This window comes from Eleginops maclovinus, chromosome 15 (assembly GCF_036324505.1).
Source record: "Eleginops maclovinus isolate JMC-PN-2008 ecotype Puerto Natales chromosome 15, JC_Emac_rtc_rv5, whole genome shotgun sequence".
In the NCBI taxonomy this organism is placed as follows: Eukaryota; Metazoa; Chordata; class Actinopteri; order Perciformes; family Eleginopidae; genus Eleginops; species Eleginops maclovinus.
In genome coordinates this window covers 7,938,447-7,959,894 of record NC_086363.1, presented here as the reverse complement: position 1 = coordinate 7,959,894, position 21,448 = coordinate 7,938,447, and the positions used below count along the sequence as shown (strand labels likewise).

The window sequence follows — 21,448 nt, the reverse complement described above, 5'->3', positions numbered from 1 at the left end:
TATTTCCTAATTCCATAAATTACTTTAAATCATACACATACTTAAAAACTTACGGTTTTGATCTTGATCATGATGAACTTTTTTTCATTTGGACTTCTTTTTTAGACTGTGATAGAATACATTAAAATGGTTAATCTGCTTTTGTTTTTTGTAAGTACCATATCCAAGCTTGCACATTTCTAAATCACTACATCCATTTCTCTAGATACTCTGCATTGAAATGTGTAAGACTATAAAAACTGTATTTATGTAAACATTGTCTCAGTTCAAACTCCGGAACACAGGAGGGCAGCACTGGAGAGAGGTAGTTTCCCTTTTGTGCCACCTTCTCCAAAAACATGGCTGCTCCCATGGCTCTCAAACGAGAATTATTTTCTCTGGGAAGGGTTCTTAGAAGAGTCTCAAATTTGGTAAGAAACGAACCTATTTTTATTTGTACAACACCTAGGAACAATGAACTAACGTGTCCCTTTGAGAAGGAGTCATTGGATCTCACCGTTTGGTCAATGACAGCCGTTGTAGCATGTCGGGTCGGTTATACAGCAAATGTAATTTCTAGATGTGTACTAATGTAAGTGTTTTTACAGGGACCGAGAGCTTTGGGTGCCTGTTCACCTCACATACAATGTTATAAAATCAGGTAAGCTACAGCTTTACTTCTCCACTCGTTTGTTGTCCTGCAGTGTATGATTAACTGCAATAAACATCGGTGCATGTCGCATTAGAGCTGTTGTCTGCAAAGAAGATCAACTAGGCATTAAAATATCCCCGTGTTTATTTGCTAAGTTTGCAGACAATGACATTTCTTGTACCCTTTGTTTAAAGTAAGTATTTCCACCTATTTTTTGTATTGTGAACTAGCCCAAACATGACTTTCAGACCTTGAGTCTCACATATTCAAAGCAAATTCTGTCTACTCTTTAAACCTTAGGGATATTATTTATTGATATCTGATTAATTTCCTTGTTCTATGTGTACATTTTTTAGTTCCACATCAAAATCAGATTTTTTATTTTATTACTTGACCTGAATTATCTGCTTGTATGTGGTAAGACATGTTAAATGTGAATTCCTCACTGTTTTGTTGCTGCAGGTCTCTTCTACCATTAGCATCCAGCACTTCCTTCCACACATCAACAGTGCTTCCATCAACACCTTCAACAGTGAGTTATCAGTAAAATTCCTTCATCCTAGACAGTTTTGTTTTACCTGCTCAAGGTTGAAATAATACAAAAAAGAGAGATCATATGCATGTATTGTGTTTCCATTTGTTTCCCTGCAGATCACTGTCACAGAAGAGCCCGACACACTGTTTCAGAGGGTGAAGGTGCTGGTCAAAGGTCATGACAGAGCCGTGTTGGACAGCTATGAGATATTCGCCACCATGGCAGCCAATGAGCTGGGCGTCACCCAAAACAAAGTGTGAGTACAGCCTCCTGATATCTTTTAAGCTACTAAAATCATAATATAGCTTTACTGCAGACCTTTTTTGGTGAACTTTCTTTTCTTCTGTCACAGTTATGAACCTCCCAAGGTCATGGAGAGATTGACTCTCCTGAAGTCGATTCACATCTTCAAAAATCACAGAGTCCAGTATGAGATGAGGACGCACTACCGGTGCATCGAGGTGACAGAGCCTGAACAGGGCATGTTTTATTCAATCAGTCATTCGTTATTAAAACCTCACAATAGTTTGTTTTCACAGCAGGAATATAAAGTAAGGTAAAGGCTTTAGCTATATAACCTTCATGTATTTCCTTAGCCTATGGTAGGGTTGGGATTATCAAGGAAGATTTACCAATTCAACAGGCAGGCAAAACCTAAACCCTTAACTTCAATTATTATTTATGTGGGCTCTTCCCCCTAGTTTGGCATTTGTCCACTAACAAAATGGACAACCCCAAAGTGCCCTAACCCCTAAAGTGATGAAATTCCTGGCCTGTTTGTGATAATTTGGTCATGAATCTAAGATGTCCCTTCTGTTGTTTTGTAGCTGTTTAATTTAACCGGCTGCACAGCACAGGTTTACCTTGAATACATCCAGAGGAACCTCCCTGAAGGTGTAGCCATGGAGGTGACAAAGGTAAGTTACCAGAGTCGGTTGTGCAACAGGCACTATCCCACCTGCTGAATCTAATTCTGCATTCAAACAGCCTGAATTCATATTTTTTTAACCTTTTGGGTGTTATCAGATAGCCATGGAGAAGGTTCCAGATCACATCAAAGAACCCATGTGGGAGGAGCAACCCGTTGAGGACAAACCCAGCCAGTGAAATCGTTGATCAACCTACAGGATGTTTTCTCAGAACTGAACATGTTAAGGAATTGGAAAGAACATTTATTACATCAACATGGAACAGTCTTCATTAACTGTCAGTTGTGTTTTGATTGTTCTTCTGTTGCAAACAGTGTGGAATTACTTTTGTTTTTTCAATAAATACATTATTTAACCTCTTGTGTGCTGTTATTTAAAATTAATTGCAAGTCTGCATTAATATTACATTGTTTTTCCTCAATTGTACACAGTGGAGTGGTTTGTAATTCTGTGTGATGAACACATTCTGTCGGAAACAAGAAAAAGACCAGAAGACCATACATTTATTTTTTGCTTTTATTGAATTATTGGTATACAAAGATATTTCAGGGCAAAACAAACAAAAGTAAATGAGAGAATGTAATATGTATGCTCTGCTTAAAGTAATAAATACTACATGGCCCACTTATCCTGAGATAGAAGGCTTAGTACTTGTATGCTCCATACATTACCTGAAGGTGGGCTTACAGTCTCACTGATCTTGCTAACATTTGACAGTACAGATACACTTTCCTGTTAGTTGTTAAATCAATAATGTATTTATTGTAGTCATTATAAAAATTAAATACAACAACCTTTAATGACTATTCATCGTGGTCTCGCCCAATTTGTTACTGCTGCACATCGGTTTCAACATCCCTCCTGAAAGACAGAATCTCAACGCATCAGAGCAAGGGGTTTAGAGATAAAGACACAAAAGGAGACTCACCTTTCCAAGGGAAGTTCCTGAACTCAGTGTCACGCCGCTGGTGACTCAGGGGACGGATGTAAGGGAGGGCCTGGGATCCTGTGGCCCGGGAGGTAAACTGTACTGTGTGCCCCCCTTCAGGAGACAACAACAGTCAGGCTGTTATAATTAACCAAAGGGAGAAACAAGAGGGGACTGCAGAGACTGGAGAGGCAGCAACATGTACTCAAAGTGCTGAAGACAAGAAAGAGAGAGAGCAGGAGGAGGGCAACACATGTTGTGACTAGTTTATGAAAGAGACAAATACCACTTGACGTATTCCGAGTGCCTTCGAAAATAAAACCCGCTTTCATTTAGAAATCATGGAAAGTCCTTTGTTGCGCTGGCAGTAAATGTATTAATAATAAATGTGTCTTCAAAAGATGGGGCCTTTGCTTTACAGCTGGGGTTTGTGTTATCTTTATAAATTCAATAGACCAGAAAAAGCAGCACACTATGGAGCTACACACATTCACAAAAAAATGTAGCTGAATATTTGTAAATGTCTATTTATCACTGAGTAGTAATCATTAAATTGATCATCTGGAACTGCTTTTTGCTATAACCTAAATATAAACATCTATAACTTCTATATTTATAAACTAAATATTTAAAATGTACAGGAGTATAGGAGAAATAATGCATTGAAATAACATTAAATGTAATATACTAATCCCTTTGAAATCAAATTACAATTATTGCCAAGATATTATCATAGCAGCACAGAAATACGAAATCCATATCAGAGTGTTTATCCTGTGCAGATGTCCTCCTTTTAGACATGCTACCACTGAATTTGAACTGTGGCGCTTTAAGTGGAGCGTTTCTGAGTCCTCCAGTGAAATTCATAAGGTAACATAAGTTCATTTTTAAAGTTACTAAAAGCGCAATTTAAAGACACATCTCAAGTCTGTTAATATCTGCAATGTGTTTCAGCTGTCTGAATGTTACGTTAAAGGCTCTTAATCGTCCTCCAAAGGTATATAATAGTGTGCATTTATTAAAATGGATAAAGTGTTCACTTGCAAATCTGAAATACTGTTACAGTGTACAGTTCTAGTTTTGACATTGCAATTCATTATTTTCCATATAATACAGATCAATTAAAAACAAAAATAGAGAAGTTGGGTGTATTTTTATTTTTATTTTCCACGACTACCTCATATGTCTTGACGGTTTTCATTAAAACACATTCACAGGTTCACAAGAGTTAGGTAAATTACAGTTAAGAGTATTTATAAACACTTCAAAAAACACAGTCAAGAGTAACTTGTCCTTAAATGAAGCAAATAATAATTTTCTTTATAAAATCTACTAGAAATCTATTTTCAATATAATATTTAATGTCTTTTCCACTTTGTCATTACAAGATAGTTTGCTGTAGACAAACATGAATCTTTAAACAGCAATACTGGTAACTCAAAATAGCTGCACGTTCATGATATACAATTAAATACTCATGAATACTTGACAAGTGTCTTTTCAGTTGGAAAATGTGGAAGTGTTTAACAAAAGTCACACCACTGCTTAGTGAGGTTATAATACTTAACTATTTCCATGTAACAAAAGGTGAGGTTTAAGAGGTAAAGTTGTACTAAGCTAGTTTACAGTGGTGCTTGAGGGCTGCTGTGCACTCTTTCATTCATTTTTCACCCAACTTTCCCAATTTTCAAATATACATTGCAGCCCATATTTTATTACGGATCAGGAAAGCTTCTTAAGGCAAGAACCACAGAACATTTAACGAACTTTAACAAATTTCTTCCCTTTGAGAACAGGGGTTTCAAAACTGTTAAGCTTTTTCTTGACAATGTCAAATACTTCCTACAGTACTAACAGTATTTCTGTAACATAGATAATACAATGCCTTTACATTGTAAAGTTGTGAGGCATTTTATGTTGTGATTAGTTATTTTCACATTAATTCTTTGCCAGTAGACAATACCATTATGCAGACATTTGGCCACAGAGTATGTCATGAAAATACTCAGAAACGTGGTGTAACACATGACTATGGGGCGTTTACTGCACCACTTTAGGCCCCTTCTGCATTAAAAAGTGTTTGGTTATCGTTTTTAGGGCAGGCTGTGTTAAAAGCGTCGGCCACCAGGGGGCCCTGGCCACCTCTGGCCTCTGCCAGGTGGGCGGTGAGGCGGAGGAGAGACTGGTCCATTGTGGTAGCTGTGTAAAAGGATAAAATCACACATTGGATTCTTGGCTCTGGCCAATAAGTGGACACACTCTGATAAGAGCAGCCATCTGAACTATTCCAGTCAGGGGTGTCATCCCCTCTGTTACTGTGTACCTTTCAAAGGCTAAATACAATTCAATGTATTTTCAGTATTTCATGCACTATTGTAGTAAGTCACATTTGTGGGCTATAATTATATTCTATTTGATATACAAACTGAGAATTGTAATTATTAGAGAATAATTTAAGCTATAGTGAGGTATAAGAGGAAACAGACAGAAAGGACTGTACATTGTGTCACAACCCCTCGCAGTTTACTGCATATCACAGAATAAAGGAATATAACTAGGCTTGTCTCAAATGTCACCGGATGTTATTTTAATTATTTTTGGAATCTTAAAGCGTGCAGTAAAGTGCAGAGAACTGTGACCTTGCAAAGCGTAAGTGTGATGATAATACTAAAACAGCTCTTACCCTCTTGGGCCTCGGGGATGAAAGTGGCGTGGAGGTCCAGGAGGAAGCATGCCCGCGACCTCGAGGGTGTGGTGGAGGCCCTCTGAAAGCAGGGTGACCCAGAGGAGGAGGTGGAGGGGGTCCGTGCCTACAGACAGCAAAACAAAAAACGCTTGTACATTTCCAGTCAGAGGAAACCTGTTGTAGTGATGCACATGAGGAAAAAACAAGATGGATGGCTCTTAGACAAGCAACCCTGTATCTGATTAATTTTCCAAGGCTATCCGGGAATGTGATGGTGCTTGAGCCGGTTACCTGCGCATGGGTGGAAAAGGGCCTCTGAGGTGCATGGGAGGTGGGGGAGGAGGAGGGCCCATGCCCATTGGTCCACCCCTTCCTCGATGACCTCTCAGGTCTGGGTAAGGTCGCATCCTCCTCATTCCTCTGAGAGGGAGAACAGGAAATGCAACTCATCCATAACATGGCAATTTTAATACAGCTCATATCAAAGGTATTCTTTGGGTTAAAAGACAAAAAGTTGTTTCCCTTATATGATTTATAACCAGACTACTTACTAATGAATAAAAGCGTAATTTGGTAATGTATACCACCTAGTATGTTTCAATGTTTGTACCTCATGGGTGAAAATCCGTTCATGGCTCCTTCTCTCCCTCCACCTCTCCCGTATCCAGTTGGAGCAAACCCTTTTACCATGCCCCGCCCACCACGCATGCTGCCTCGACTCATCAGTCCCCCTCGACCGCGGCTTTTAAACCCACGACCCCTGAGGGGATAGAAAGAAATGTGAGGAAAACTGCCACGAGTCCAAATGCAGTCATGTTATGACAACCACAAATGTGTAAAATCTGAAAGTAGTGAGGTAAATTATAGCTTCTTATAATCATGTAAAACATTATGTTTCCATAAATACAGTGTGAGGCTGAGAGGAAACACGAGACTTACCTAAATTTGTTGTCCACTAAGGTTTTTTGAGATTCATCCTTGGAAATCATGGAAGTTCCGCTCACATTTTGTTCTGTGTCTGCATCCATCTGGAATGAAAAAGGTCACTATTTATATGCAGTACACTGTACAAGCTTATTCTTTAATTAAAAAAAACATTGTTATGTATATTAAAAAACCATATCCAACTCCTGCCTAGACAAGAAAATGATGTCTACATTCAAATGCATTTTCACGTTTTACACTTGTGTAACCAAGCGATGGCCATTTGCTACATTTTGCAATACCTCTTTGATGTTGTCAGTTAATATTCCTCACACACAAAAAATACATTAAAGGCATGTGTTTCTACATTTTGATACAAGGCTGTAAAATGTCACTCAGCAGATCTTGGAAACATAAAACCTCAGTATTGCATTCCCTGCATTGCTCCATCATCAAGTGTGAAACGCTGCGCATGCCTCATACTGAAGCAGGTGACAAGTTTTGAAGCACGGACAAAGTCAAAGCTGATAGCGGGAAAATTATTAATAGTTCCAAAGCCCAGATCACTAGTATAAAATACAGCATCTGTGAGGCTTCTAGACCGTGAATTTCAGATAGACTTTTGAAAAATATAGGGGAAAGCTACAGGAAGGAGTGAGATTGCTGTGCAGGGAAACTGCCACTCAAAATATCTAGGGAATTTGCAATTTTAGGAGTGACTTTCAAGAAAATACCCTGAAGGGGAAACCAACCCAAATCCAGAAAAAGGCACCTGTAGCTTGTTTTTCTACCTGTGTGTTTGCTACTGTGGTTGTAGATTTAGCAAATCCCATACACACAACATACGTGCACAACTACTCCCTCAAAAAAATATATATATTATGAATAAACTCTATTAAAAAAGGTATGATAAGGTCACCATGAGCAAATAACTATTTGCAAGTCTAAAAACATAAACATTTTGGATAATTTATTATTTTTCACAAACTCTGGCCAACAAAATCATTCAGTTTCAGATTGTGATTTTGTAAGCTGTTTGTGGTGTTGTTGAATTGTGCTGTACGGAATTGTGTTTGTCCCAATTATTGAAATGAGAGTTTCTTGATACCCTTCCATCCTCAACTATGTCTGTGGAAATCTATACAGATACCTATATAGACACTTGTGGATTCCTTCATATTAACTACTATTAATGCGTGTAAGCTTTGGAGACAGTAACTATGTCATGCAGGCTCTCACACACACACACACACACACACACACACACACACTCTATCACAGTGTTATTTTAAAGTAAATAAGCCTGCAGAGCCACAGGCACGTCGAGCGTCACGGAAACATTGTTATCCTGATCCTAGAGGCGGTTAGAGCTCTTACATTTTAAGCTAGGACCATCGGAGGGGCACTGTTGAACAAATACACTTCAAGTCTCTAATAATGCTCCTTAATACTGTGCAGCATACAGGAGCTATTATCTAACACAGGTGGTTTAATTAAAATGCAAAGGGCTGGAAAGGCCCTGTCTAATTCCTGGAATAAACAACGCAGAGACGACCCTGACAGTATACTTTGTCCAAAACTGTGTATTTTTTATGAATAGTATTAGACTAGGCATTCAACACTGCACGGCCACTTCCTTAGAAATAAAACACAAAATAAAAAGTCCGAATAACAAGACTGCATTTAAACGTTAACTATTCCTGCACACAAAGGGGCGTTTCTGTGATTTTCAAACGAATTGGTGAAACACAGAGATGGGACTTACTTCAGATGGTGACACAGGCGAGGTAGATTCAAAAATTAAAATAACTTCCCTAGTAGCAAGTAAAAATAAATATATATTTTAGATTTTTTTTTTTTAATGTAGAAAATGTTCTGCAGCTTCTGTGGCTCCTTCGCGTTTTGTAATGGCGGCTACGACAGGCTTTACTCCATCCCAGGTTGGATTCTGTTGTGAGGAACAATTTATGTGGATGGCTACGCCCACATGGAGGAATGCTGGTGTCTGATTGGCTACTTGTTGCTCTCAGTCACCCTGTTTTTGATGTTTCGGCCTTCTGATTGGAGGAATTGGCTGACGTGTGTTCTAATTGTACCACTCATCCTCAAGTTAATTAACTGGGCCAAGTTCAAAAGATAGGCTTTTTATTGTAAATGTACCCATTTGTGACCGAAACGTTACTAAATTTTTTGAGTGAGAAAGTGTTTGCTCTAAGTTTGCTAATGCACAAATCTCAAGACATTTTCTAAATGAGTCAAACCATTTTGCTGAAAAGTGAGAATAACTCAAGATAGTCCTACTATGTTAAGTCTTTGGTCACATCAGAACAATCAACTATCTGGAATCTAACTCATAATATGGTGATTAGTAATATATATATAAACATGTGTATATATTTAAATGCCAACGTCTTGCTGTTAAATACAGACGCAAGATTTTAATACAAATTCTAATGGATCTAAACAGATCCATTAGAACCAATGTTGTGGCTTTTCACCTTTTTCATGCTAAGCAGTCTTTTGGCACAGATGGGTTAACTTAAATACCTGTCTTGTAACCTGGATTTGATACATGGTGTATCTAATGGATATGTTTAACAGTGTATTATCAAGCCTGATATAATGTAAAGTAAAGAAAGTAAGGAATTTTACATCTTCAGTTACCAAAAAAAACAAAACAAGACTAATTATTATCTAGGTTTCAGACACAACACAACTTTAATATAGGCTATAATTCAGCTACTTGAACTTTATCACTGACAGCAACACAATATAACAAGTATGATGAGGTTTCTATAAGTTCTCTGCTCACTCGATACACAAACAAGGTAATAGGAGAAAACCTTCACCAGTAAAGCTACATTTCATACGAAAGGTTAACATGTACACATAGAAACAAACAGCATACTATATTTCCAAATATTTAATTAACATCTCCAACAAAGACTGCCTCATATACAAAGTAATTTGCCCACTAAAGAATATTTACATCACGAGAAGGGCGGACAAGAGAATTGAAATCAAATTATAAAGTTAACTTAGAGATGTTGGGTTACTCATTGAATATATAAAACTAACTCCATTAAATGTCCAGGTCAGAGTAAACCTGATGCGTAAAAGTCAATTTGCGTCCGTTACGCGCGGCCCAGGATGTCTGAAAGCTTGTTGATGTATTCTATAGTGTATTTGAGGGTCTGTATCTTGGTCAGGGGTTGGCCTGTCTTGCTGTAGTCCGGCGGCAGGTAGTCTCGGAGGTGGTGCAGAGCCTCAGCAAGACTCCTCATCCTCATCTTCTCCCTCTCGCTGGCCTTCACGCGTCTTTTGGTGGACATCTTGGGCTTGCCCTGCCTCTGCGCTTTGGAAGTCGCCCTGTGCTCCGGGAATCCGTAAGGGAAGTCCTTCATCTCCTGATGCCCGCCCGAGTAACACATCTCCGGGGAAGAGCACAAGGAGTCAATGGAGGACTCCGGGGAGGTTGACTGAAGTGAGTCATGGTCTTCTCCAAACGCACCCTCATGGCTCTTCCACTCCGAGAGAATTTTAGCTGTGACAACATCAATGTCCATGTTCGAAATATCCTCCCGACGACCGTGCAGCGATGATCACATCAGGGGTGAATGACAGGTTCTGTGAATGTGATTTTTCCGCAAAGCGGTTTTATATAGAAGCAGATCTCCGGAGCTTTATGGGTTCACAGCTCAGGCAAAAAAAAGTTCAAAGAAAACCTCAAGTGCCAAAATGCGACCTTCCAGAAGGTTCGTTATCACTGGGGTGTGAATAAGGCTAAATAGACGGATAATGTGATAGAAAGAAAAACAATTAGATTCGCTTTTGTGTGAAATTACTCTTTAAAGTCTTCACGACGACAATTATCAGTTTGATGTGATTTGTCTAATGAAGGATTGAGAGGATGCTGTTTCACCTGAGAGCTTCACACCTCTCCGGCAAGTCAGGCCTGCGTGTGTCTTCAGTCTGGAAGTAAAGCAGTCAAAAAAACAACAACTCTATTTTTAACTCACGAAGACAGCCTCACAGAAGCATTTTTTGGAAATATATAACAGCATCTTAAGATTCAGAATAAGCAACCATTATGGTCTGGAATGGGTGTAATTTAAGGTTAAAATAATTGAACAGTTCATTGTTTGTTATCTTATGAAGCTGTTTTATATTTTAATGCACACAGTTTAACTTCAGACATTTACATTTATATTACATTTAATATGCCATCCTTGCACATTAAATGTAAATAATATCCTGCTTTATTTTAGCTGTAATTTAGCCTTTCATTAGTGTTTTATTTGTCTACATGTTTTTATATTCACGGTCAACTTTTATATTTTAACTTTTAGTTTTGTGTTATCTGCTATTTTGAGGTGTGTGTATTGTATAATTGTTTATTTTCAGATTTTTTATTTCCAATTATTTGCAATACTTTTTTTATATGATGCTGCAACAAAACAAAATGGGATTAATAAAGTATAGCTTATATATATATATGTCAATTGTTTCAATGTGAGAAAGTGCCAAGTGTAAATATAATTCACAACAAATTCCCACCCCTGAACAAGCTTTAACTTTAGAAATAAGACCTGCATTGGAACACAAGCTGAATTTTCCTAAGAAACTGTTACATTTTCAGTAAAAACAGGATCTAAGACCAAGTACTTGGTCTGAGTTGTTATTTGGGCAGAGGATGCAGCTGTCACCAAGCTCCTGCCAGACCTTTCATGTCTGAAAAGGTGTGTAAGGCCTCACTTATGATCAAGGGGAGCGACACTGGCAGGTTGTAAAACCAATGGCTCAGCGTCCACTGTGCCTCCTCTCTAGCTGTGTGTAGTGACATGTAGCTTGTCAAACAGCAGCAGGAGAAAATAAGCACATGTGGTGCTGTTACATGGAATTACATTGAGAGCAGTGCTAATCCACAACCTTTCCTCTGACTTACAATAACTGCTACTGTCAGGATCAGAGGAACAGGCCGGTAAGAGCAAGGCAAACTTTGATGCAACAAATACTTAATTAAAACAAATATTTATTTGAACAATTGTCTTTGTTCATTGGACACATAATCAGCCACGGTTTTAACAGCATACATTTCATTAAAACATTTACAAAATTATTCACAATTACACAATTGACATCAAAAGGCCTTAGATATTCAATCTACTATTATGTTAAGACAATGAAAACCCCAAATTCTCATATTTGACCACTTTGATTTATTTGAAAAATCAAGATTTGCTGAACTATTTTCCATTAATTGACACATTATTGCATCTCTTCTGTAAAAAGCTAGAAAGTGGGCATAATATTCTTATAATCAATCTCTATTTTGAAGGTTAACATTTCAAACTTTCACATTCAACATAAAATCTTACATCCTGTAATCGTGCCGCTCAATTCATGAATTTGAGTCTCAGTCTCTCTGCCAGTGGCAGTGGACTATCAACACAAATAACTGAGTCATCACTGTCCAACATGACAGCCGGTGATCCTGGAGTCTGAGGGAACACATCACTGTCCACGTGAGCTGCTAGGACATCCTGAGATTTGCTTTTAGTAGCTACAGGTCTGCTGTTTGCCTCGATGTCTGCACTGCAGCTCTGAGCTTTTGGCTGCAAAAACTGTGCAATGTTGGGAGCTGTTTTAGCTGTCGGTTTGGTTGTTTTAGGTTTCAGTGGGATGGCCGACAGGACGTTGCCCTTCACCTTGTTCATGTGCTTGCTATAAGCTTTTCTTTGCGGTCCAACCTGCTTGTTCTCTGCATCACTTTCCTCGCTGGACAAACACACACTCATGCACACACTCGTCTTGGTAGTGTGCAATGCATTCCTGTCACTTTGAACTGGGTCAGAGTTGCACCTCTGTGGGGGGAGTGTTGATGATGAAACTGCTTTTCGGACAAATGTATATTTCTGTGGAGGCTTTTGGGAGCTGCTGTCCTTTGTCTTACCTTTATATATAGGCCTCAATTGTGAACTGTGAGTTTCTGCTTTATTTGTTGCACTCTGCTTTTTTTCAGTGAGTGGTTCCTTTTTGTTTACAGCCGATCCTTTCCCTAACAATTCACTCCTACCTTTACTGGGGATCTGTCCATTTGGTTTTGAGTTTGCCTTACGAGAAGAAATGTTTTTAAGAGAGGCCAACTCATAGTTAAGTTGTTTTGAGATCTCATCATTGTGTTTCTCCTTCTGGTCTATAGCTTTTGCTGTGTTCTTCATGAGCAGCCTGTCCCTTAAAGAACACTCTGTAAAGCACACTTCAGATCTGGAGTCTACTTCTATGACGTCATTTGAGGTTTTCAGCTTAGTCTCTTCATCTATAACATCACTGTCTGTGTTTTCCCTCGGTTTGGGCTCAGCGGTGTGGTTTGAAGCAGAGTGCGGAGTTGGAGAAGACGTGAAAGACAAAGCCTCCCAGTCTATATCACTCAGGTGTAGCGCGTCAATAGCAGCAGAGACGGATGGAGAAGCAGCAGCCTCACTTCCTGCATGAGACAGAGGAGTTCTGGGACAATCGCCCAAACTGCTGTGGTCTTCTTTTGATTTCCGATGCTGTTGATGGTTCACTGGAGTGTCCAAAACCACCACTTCTGGGTCATCTGGGATTGAAAGGGTAGCAGGCACCTTTTGTGGTTCAGTGTTCGATGAACTTTGGAGGGTCATCTGAGCCAAGAGGTCCGAAATACCATCAGAAACATCAGATGGCTTCTCCTTTTTACTCTTTGTTTTTTTATCTGTAGAAGAAGATTGAGACGAGAAGTCAGTGTTATACTACTGGAAGGATTTCAAATTACACTTTGAATAATTTATAAACGTAAGCTGAAAAGATATTAAAATAAATAAATAAATAATAAGTCAAGTTTTCCTACACATTAGGAAGTGAAGCAACTGCAGTTATGACTGGAAGGAGGGGGAAGTGGGGGCACACACAATACAACCTGCATAAAGTGACAGCGCAGCCTGTGGGACAGACACCTCCCGGCTGCATCAAAGCCTTTGGTGTGAACCGGTGGAGCTGCCAAACTCTACATCTTCAGGTGTCAGAGCGGCTGCAATAGACTTGAAAAACAAGTGGAAGCTCCAGGTGTCTTTGATCAGGAGCTTGTCAAGTCTGTGGGGGGGCTCTCTACTTTCTCATGTAAAGTTTAACTACTCTAATGTCATGTCTTTCAGACATGGTTTTTGCATGAAAATATTCACAGGAATACATATTTTACTTTAAACTACTGGTGGATATTATAAGTGATTTTCTTACTCTTGGTCTTGTTTTGTTCAGCCAGAGCTTTGTCTCTCACGTAGCTCTCCACCACCTCTGGGAAGGCCACACGGAAGAGAGACTCTTCCTCCACCGTCCTCACCTCGTGCTGATCCTCTGCAGGGCGATCTTCAGGAAACACGTAATGCTCTGTGGAAAAAAACATCAAGGTCAGGTCCTAAATGCTCTAAATAGGACTAGTCTTGCACTTAGTCAAAATTGAACCATCAAATGTCAACAAACCAACAGAACAAAAACTATTACTCACATTTTAACTTATGTTTCATTTACTTTACCGTCAGGAAAAGGTTAACAATGGCTTTGGAAAAAGATAAAGGAAAAACAAGAGATTCATGAGAGAGATTCATGATTTCGTACTGTATTGTCAAAATCCTATTTTTGAAAGGTATACAAACAATTAATTGCCAGATGTTTTTATACAAATGGCAACAATATAAAAAGATGTTATTTTAAATGCAACTGTACCTTTCTCCAGGGATTTTGCAAAACATACATGTGTTAGAATGTAGAGATGTTATTGTCTTTAAACTATTTATCTTTTAGATAGAAGTATTTTTCTAAATGTATATGCATCACAAATAAACCTACCAATCTGCCAATTATTTCAGATATGGCTAATTTAGAATATCCAGCAATTTATGGTATCCAACATATAAATCAACAATATGTACATAATGGTTCTCTGGGAAATACTTGTTTCAAATTATACAGAGGAGACAAGATTGTAAATATTTTTATTGAGAGTTTCTTAGGCAAGTCTTGTTAGTGAAGTGGACTTTGAAATGACAGATTTCCCAGCCTGGGGAGGAAGCCAGTTTAGCACCTTGTGGCTGTTGTGAGTGATCTGTCACCTCTGAACCCAACCTCACAGCAAGTCACTAACAGACGACCCGGGGACGAGCCCCTCGCTGCCCAACCTCCACCTAACGCTGCAGCAGTCACTCCACCCAGAGGATGTTTTCTTTACTAAATATGGCTTTTTTCTATCATTTCTAATATGAGAAATAAAATAGTGCAAACATTTCTTATGAGAATTTAAACTGACCTGGTGTTCTCCAGACGATCTCAAAGCAAGCGATGGCATTCCTCACCCTTGGTTTCAAAATTCTGTTGTATAAAAACCATGCAGATAAGAATCATGCATGTGCTGAATAAACTTTCATTATGACAATGGCTAAATATTAGTTTTGTTAAAGAAGTGGAAATTCAACACAGGTCTACCTGAGTGGCATGATTTGGGAGGACATTTCTGTTCCATATTTTCTGTTCATCAACTCTGCGTAGGTCATCATGACTAACACCTTCTCACTGGTGTAGTGCTTCGGCCACTCCATCTTGTCATAGGCAAATTTCTGAAAAAAATACACACTTTATCATGCAACTCGGTTTGAAGAGACTAATTGAGCGAGTAATTAAAACCAACCCATTACCTGTATCAACATCATGTTTGGCTGTCTCCTCTTGAAATTTGACACAGGCTTGTCCTTGGAAATCAGGAACTCTTTAATGATCTGCAAGATGTTATTCAAATATTAAAAACCAAACATATACTGTTAATTATGATACTGCTTTTAAGAACAATTACAAATAAACCCCAGCAGTGAAAGTTGGCTGTACCTCTGTAAAAGGGAACAGTTGGCTTGCCAGTGTTTTCCTAAAAAACAAATAAAATAGATTACAGATTACACACAACACTGAAAAATAAACAAATAAATGATCTGATCTTTGAATCATTTGAATCCTTATTGACTAAAAAGCTGCTTGTCTTGATCTTCATTTTAGTATGTCAAGGCCTTCACTGTCCTGCTTGCAATTCCCCTTTTTTTAATTTCTTTAAAAAAATGTATATATAGAAAGTTACATACTTCCTGATGTTTGCCTCAAAAGACAAGGCCTGCCGGGTTTCTTCAAAGCGGTGCCAGTCACAGGGACACTGGTAGTCAAAGTCCTGAGGCTGACAGAAATGTTTACTATCGCAAAGCACACAGCCTTTACGTTCATGTGCCTTCGCTGAGCCTGAAAAAGGGAAATTAATCAGAATTTAAGCTTGATCAAACACTAAAGTAGCAAAAGATGACAACAACTTGAAAATCTAACACACTACTACAACTTTGGTTTAAAGTCAGAAGCATATTCAGAGCAACCCATCTCTCACATACGTGTATGTTTTAACATGACAGGTTTAATGGCTTTTAATGTGTGAGACATTTCCTCTCAGAGACAACCCCCCCCCGATCTTTTGACCTCTTATCAGCATCGCGAACTGAGGTCAGAGTTCAAAGCTGGGCACCACTCACCAGGATGTCGACAGAGGTTGCAGTGAGGAACCTTCTTTAAAACTCCCTCAGACATACCAGCATTGTCCTCCTTCCACTGGGTGAACCTAAGGTGATCAGAGAAACAGCTGTCATGCCAAATTGGGTCCGGGTAGTAGTGTAGTGTGGACCCATTGCCGATTTCTTACTTCCTACCCCCTTCTTCCTGCATCCTTGCTCAGTTGGGCACTATCAGTGTGATAACAAATATCAGCTGTTAATAATATGTGTTTCCCACCTCTGCAGAATTGTTTGTCCTTTCAGCATCTGGATAAGCTTCAGGGATTGCTCTCTTCCAACACCTGGTATGCCCTTATGGAATAATGACAAATGTACAGTAAACATATCTTCATGTTGGTTATTTTGATTATGCAAATGTCAGATAAAACATGCCCTCCCTACCTTAGGAATATAATCGCAGCCAAGGAAGACAGCCAGGCCAACCATATTTTCTCTGGAGAGATTTAACTCCGTGTGTACTCTGGAAGTCTTGTAACAGTCCACCTGAGGGTCCTAGACGGGAAGGTGAGAAACCATATTGTGCATATTTGATTGCAGCAGGACAATAATATACAGAGTTGATACATAGGGAGCAAATAGCAAAAATACTGAATAGTTAAAAATAAAGTTGTGGGGCTGCAGCTAACAGTCCACTTCAATACTGATTAATGTTTGAATGCTAAATGACTTCAACAAGTAACTACAACATGATGTAAAAATATAACCTTCAAACAACAGCTTCAATATCCTTTGCAAAGTAGCTGTGTACAATTAAAATATAACTAAGTATGAGGCTTATGTTCTCCAGATAATGGAGATTAATTTCAACAACATACTTTACTGTTCAAATTAAAGTTCCTGTAGACAGTCCGGGCTCCATACAAGAAGACGTCTCCATCATTAGTGATGCAGCCGTCCACCAGGCCCTGTGAGTCCAGGTAGGCACACATGGCCTCAGCCTCGCCTGCAGCCGTCACCCAGGCCACACCCAAATAGTCCAACATGGTTGCACACTGCAGAAGTTAGAGAAGGACATTTATTTATTTATTATAAGTGCTGAGTCTTGAAGATGCAGCAGAGTGGAGGTACAACCAACCTCTCTGAGTACAGCATTAAAGCGCCCTCTGCTGGTGTTAGTTGTAGTCTTAGGGCCGGAAGGCTTTTTCGTTACTCCAAATCTCTGTTCTGTCCTCTTGTTCATCGTTTCTGCTTTGATTTTAGGGGCTTCTCCTTCCATCACAAAGACAAGCTTTACACCCATTAGCGTGAGAGATGACACCCTGAAAAATAAATTCCTGGACACGGAAGAAGAGACAAAAACATAGGGTTTTAAATATTTGAATGCTGTGAGAACTTTAACAAGAACAATGTTAGCCAGTCACACAGCTTGCTAGTTAGTTAGCTGTGTTTTTATAATGGTTGTGTTTTCCTTGGAGTGGTTTTAAGTCATTGTTTTGCCGCTCTTTGTAGCGTTGTTGTTGTTGTCTCTTTGACTAAATGAAGTATCCGTACACTGTGCTTTAACTTCAGATGATACGACTTCATTGACTTAATGCACATCCAGTCATGATAACACATGCATGCCTCAAGGCGTCAGCATCACCACAAACTGCATTACAGTTACTGCAGTAACTACCGGTGTGGGCGGCACTATAAACTAAACTTTGTTGTCGTTTTTTGCGTTTTTGTTGTCATTTTGAGTCTCTTCCTGGCTGGTACGTTGAGTGACATTTTGTAGGCAAACGCTAGAGGGTGGGTCCTGACACTTTGAGCCACTGTAATCAAAATATATGTGACACTTACCTCAGGTGGGGTTTGGTTACTCTCCCCATCATCGCTTGCACATGCTGGGCCTCGCACACCCATAAACTCAGGTCAACAGCCAGTGTTTTTCCGCTCAAACTGTAAAGAGGCACAGACTCACGAACCGGCTCCACGATAGACCATAATTCGTGAACCCCCATAACTACCAACACATACGTTTATAACTGCTTTACAAGTAGGATATAAGTAGAAAAAGTAGTTGTTAAACCACACTAAATACGACGACAAAGAGCCGGAGTTTTCAAACAGTGGCGCCGTTGGGCCGCGTCCCAAACCGTTCAACAGCGCTGTATAACGCTGCCTTGTTGCTTCTTTAATTGACACGACGTCAAAAATAATACACATTCGGAATTTAAATTAAATACGTATCATTAGCACGTTTTTTATTCAGTACGTATATTATTTATAGTGTTAATGTACGTGTTAATTTAGAAAACAAGTTAGGAAGAAAGGGAACAGTCCCACGAATTTGAACGACGCCTGACATGGTCAACACGAACGTCATATTCAAGCGCTTGTTGCTATGGATACGAGGCTTTTGTTTACTTGCCAGGCTTGGGATTTTATTCGACTGCTTTTTTTTTCAACCATGGACTCTAAAATAGAAATAGAAATTGTCGGTTTGATTAAAGATCGTAGTTTTCATGTTGCAAGAAATATTGCCGAGGTAAACCGTTTTAATTCGTAAAGTTTTATATAAAATGTGTTTCTCCCTGAACTATAAAAACACTTAAATCCTTTTTCTATGCACAACAGGGACTAAAACAGAAGATTCCTGAAAAGTTTCTGGATCCAAAAATTAAATCACTCCTCGAATTAGACTGGCACACATATCTGTGCCAAAAGAAAAGGGTAAGTCCTCGGATTATACGTTTGAAAAGCAAATTAATCAAATGAACAGAGTACAACACTCTACAATAGTAGTGTAATCTATCTTAAAATTGACATATTCAAAAAAGTACAAGTACATATTGATTGTACAGCACTTGTGTAAATATAAATATACATGTTATTTTCCACCATTGTTGTAGATGAGCTGCAACAGCTTGCTGAGGGTTGTGATGCCACAGCTAAACACACCTACACAACACATAACTGCTGTAGTCTGACGTTATGGTTGTTCTTAAAGGCTGATTCACAACCACACATCTGTTGTTTAACACTTGTGATTCAAGGAGCTGCGTGGTGAAGTGTGGCAGTACTCCAGCAGCCTGATGTGCTTTCTGAACGGCCTTCTCCTGGGTAATGAGAAGGACCTCGCAAGCTGGGCCAAGAATCAGTGGAATTTTTCTTTCACTCGGCCACAGGCTTTCTATATGGCTCTCACTGAAGATTACTACAAAAAACACCTCCAGGACACTGGGGCAAGTCCAAAATACAGTCACAAAAACAAATACAGAAAAATGTATGGAAAGTGATGTTCTGTACAAGATAGTTATCTCTGCAAACCATTAGGGTCCAGTAATAGTCATTAGCTGCTGTTTTTAAGGAAGATTGGCCTTTCCAAATCATGTATCTAATATATTTGTTCAACCTTAAATCATCAAAATGAAAATAATAAATGTGTCTGTCCTTTGATTATAGCATCAGTTTGTCTTCATGGACATTGAGATAGCAGGAGAGGCAGTAGGGAGGTTATTGTTTGAGGTGAGACAGAAATGTATGTTGTTTCACATTGCTTACACAAACCCTCTTTTTATCTTAATCCTCTGACTTGTGTATATTGTATTATTCTTGAAACGGCTGATAACAAAACCAAATGACATTAAGGAATGGCAGCATGTTAGTGAGGCTCTTGTCCTCCCTCTCCTAAGTTGTTCTCAGATATTTGTCCGAAGACATCAAAGAACTTCGAGGCTCTGTGCACAGGAGAGCGAGGTCGATCAGAAAGTGGCCTCCCTCTCTGCTACAAGGGCTCCCTGTTTCATCGTGTGGTGCCCAACGGCTGGGTGCAAGGTGGAGGTATGGTCAGCGTTATCCATGTTACATTTTTAAACAAGATATGATGAGATTTGAAAAAACTGTAGGATTTCACACAAGGAAAGTCTGATAATACATACATAAAATACATAATAATCCATCCAAACTCAATATCAGTGCAGTTCATTGTTATGCCACTTGTAGAAATGGGAAATATATCAATAAATGATTAGTCCTGGAACTGGAATTTGAACTTTTGGGATTGTGTTCATGTTCATTATGATTCTTTTTTTTTTTTTCTGCTTGAAGAGGCTGCATTCTATTTGTATTTGTAATGCTTATCTGACTCTTCTTACTGGAAGTGAAATGATCTGTGAACTCCTGTAACTTCCTGCCTTCATTGCTCATTACATAGCCCAGCCCATGTTTACACAATACCAGCATCTGAAGTCATTGAATGCCAAATCATTGTGAAATTGAGGAAGTGAATTTGTTTTAGTTTTTTTAATAAATCCTTTGGTCTAGTCACATACAAGCTTTATCTTTATATTATGTAGATATATCTCCATTGAGGAAAGGGGATGGCGGGGAGTCAATCTATGGCCCAACGTTTGAAGGTAAAAACACCTACGGTATTACAATGGATGTGTGTGTGTTAGTGGACTTACTTGTACTGTATGAAAACTAAGCTTAGCATGTGCCTTTTCTTCTTTAAGATGAGAGCTTTGCTGTGTCCCATACTAAACGTGGCACTCTAGGAATGGCCAATAAGGGTCTTCACAGCAATGGATCCCAGTTCTACATAACCCTACAGCCAACACCCTGGATGGACATGACCTATGTTGCCTTTGGGTTTGTATTACACCTATTTTATTTCTCAATCCTGCATGATCTCAATTCTGTCATACTGATTTCATGAAGCCTAATGTCTTGATTTTCTATTATAGTCACGTGGTTGAGGGTGTCGACATCCTGAGGAGATTAGAAGAAGCTGTGACCTGCAATGAAAGGCCCAAATATGAATGTAAAGTAACAGACTGTGGAGTGTTTGAGTTTTAAGTGTCATTCGTGGAATAAATTAAACCTGAGCTACATTTAACATGCGACTGATGATTCTTACAGATGTATTTACTAGTTGCTTTATAAAGTCAGATTTTGGCACACACAACATTTAAAATATGATCATTTGGTATAGATGAAACTATCCAACATTATGTTTAAGTAACTAAATGAGTAGAGTAACAGAAAATTAATTGTGAGCAATTTTGCTTGGAAGTGATTTTGTTCAAAACTTATTTCACATTTCGAGCTTCTTAAATATTAAGATTGGCTGCTTTTGCTTTTAATTACATTTTTATAAATTGTAAATATTGCATTGAATAGTTTTACTCCTAATACTTTATTATTATTGCATAATTGTATCATTGTTTTATTTGTATGTTTGTATGTTTTTGTATGCAACCAAAAACACAAATTCC

The 21,448-nt window shown here is 38.8% G+C and overlaps 5 protein-coding genes across 6 annotated transcripts; 2 read left to right on the top strand and 3 right to left on the bottom strand.

The window, feature by feature from the left end:
• Window positions 1-261: 261 nt before the first annotated feature.
• mrps10 (mitochondrial ribosomal protein S10) lies at window positions 262-2,450 on the top strand. The gene is made up of 7 exons (XM_063901896.1): window positions 262-410; window positions 588-640; window positions 1,094-1,163; window positions 1,283-1,422; window positions 1,519-1,627; window positions 1,994-2,083; window positions 2,193-2,450. Exons 1-7 carry the CDS (start codon window positions 339-341, stop codon window positions 2,271-2,273), a joined length of 615 nt encoding a protein of 204 aa, XP_063757966.1. The 5' UTR covers window positions 262-338; the 3' UTR covers window positions 2,274-2,450.
• A 143-nt stretch (window positions 2,451-2,593) lies between these two features.
• Window positions 2,594-8,580, bottom strand: si:ch211-51e12.7 (uncharacterized protein LOC336335 homolog). Of its 2 annotated transcripts, none has more exons than XM_063901893.1 (6): window positions 8,399-8,580; window positions 6,649-6,737; window positions 6,320-6,469; window positions 6,001-6,129; window positions 5,707-5,833; window positions 2,594-5,222 (listed from the first exon to the last, which is right to left on the bottom strand). In XM_063901893.1, the coding sequence occupies exons 2-6, from the start codon at window positions 6,735-6,737 to the stop codon at window positions 5,064-5,066; spliced, it is 654 nt and encodes a 217-aa protein (XP_063757963.1). In that variant the 5' UTR covers window positions 8,399-8,580; the 3' UTR covers window positions 2,594-5,063. The 2 variants fall into 2 exon arrangements, with proteins under 2 accessions (XP_063757963.1, XP_063757964.1); XM_063901894.1 differs by having other exon boundaries at window positions 2,594-3,137.
• An 854-nt stretch (window positions 8,581-9,434) lies between these two features.
• msgn1 (mesogenin 1) lies at window positions 9,435-10,208 on the bottom strand. Its single transcript, XM_063902747.1, has one exon. It carries the CDS (start codon window positions 10,197-10,199, stop codon window positions 9,768-9,770), a length of 432 nt encoding a protein of 143 aa, XP_063758817.1. The 5' UTR covers window positions 10,200-10,208; the 3' UTR covers window positions 9,435-9,767.
• A 1,440-nt stretch (window positions 10,209-11,648) lies between these two features.
• On the bottom strand, window positions 11,649-18,424 carry LOC134877366 (flap endonuclease GEN homolog 1). The gene is made up of 13 exons (XM_063902867.1): window positions 18,030-18,424; window positions 17,323-17,521; window positions 17,063-17,239; window positions 16,629-16,739; window positions 16,465-16,538; window positions 16,209-16,294; window positions 15,777-15,927; window positions 15,529-15,565; window positions 15,342-15,422; window positions 15,133-15,263; window positions 14,957-15,018; window positions 13,891-14,040; window positions 11,649-13,369 (listed from the first exon to the last, which is right to left on the bottom strand). Exons 1-13 carry the CDS (start codon window positions 18,188-18,190, stop codon window positions 12,030-12,032), a joined length of 2,760 nt encoding a protein of 919 aa, XP_063758937.1. The 5' UTR covers window positions 18,191-18,424; the 3' UTR covers window positions 11,649-12,029.
• A 200-nt stretch (window positions 18,425-18,624) lies between these two features.
• ppil6 (peptidylprolyl isomerase (cyclophilin)-like 6) lies at window positions 18,625-21,069 on the top strand. Its single transcript, XM_063902868.1, has 8 exons — window positions 18,625-18,717; window positions 18,807-18,902; window positions 19,226-19,414; window positions 19,635-19,697; window positions 19,865-20,012; window positions 20,528-20,587; window positions 20,687-20,822; window positions 20,918-21,069. Exons 1-8 carry the CDS (start codon window positions 18,640-18,642, stop codon window positions 21,027-21,029), a joined length of 882 nt encoding a protein of 293 aa, XP_063758938.1. The 5' UTR covers window positions 18,625-18,639; the 3' UTR covers window positions 21,030-21,069.
• The last annotated feature ends 379 nt before the right edge of the window (window positions 21,070-21,448 follow it).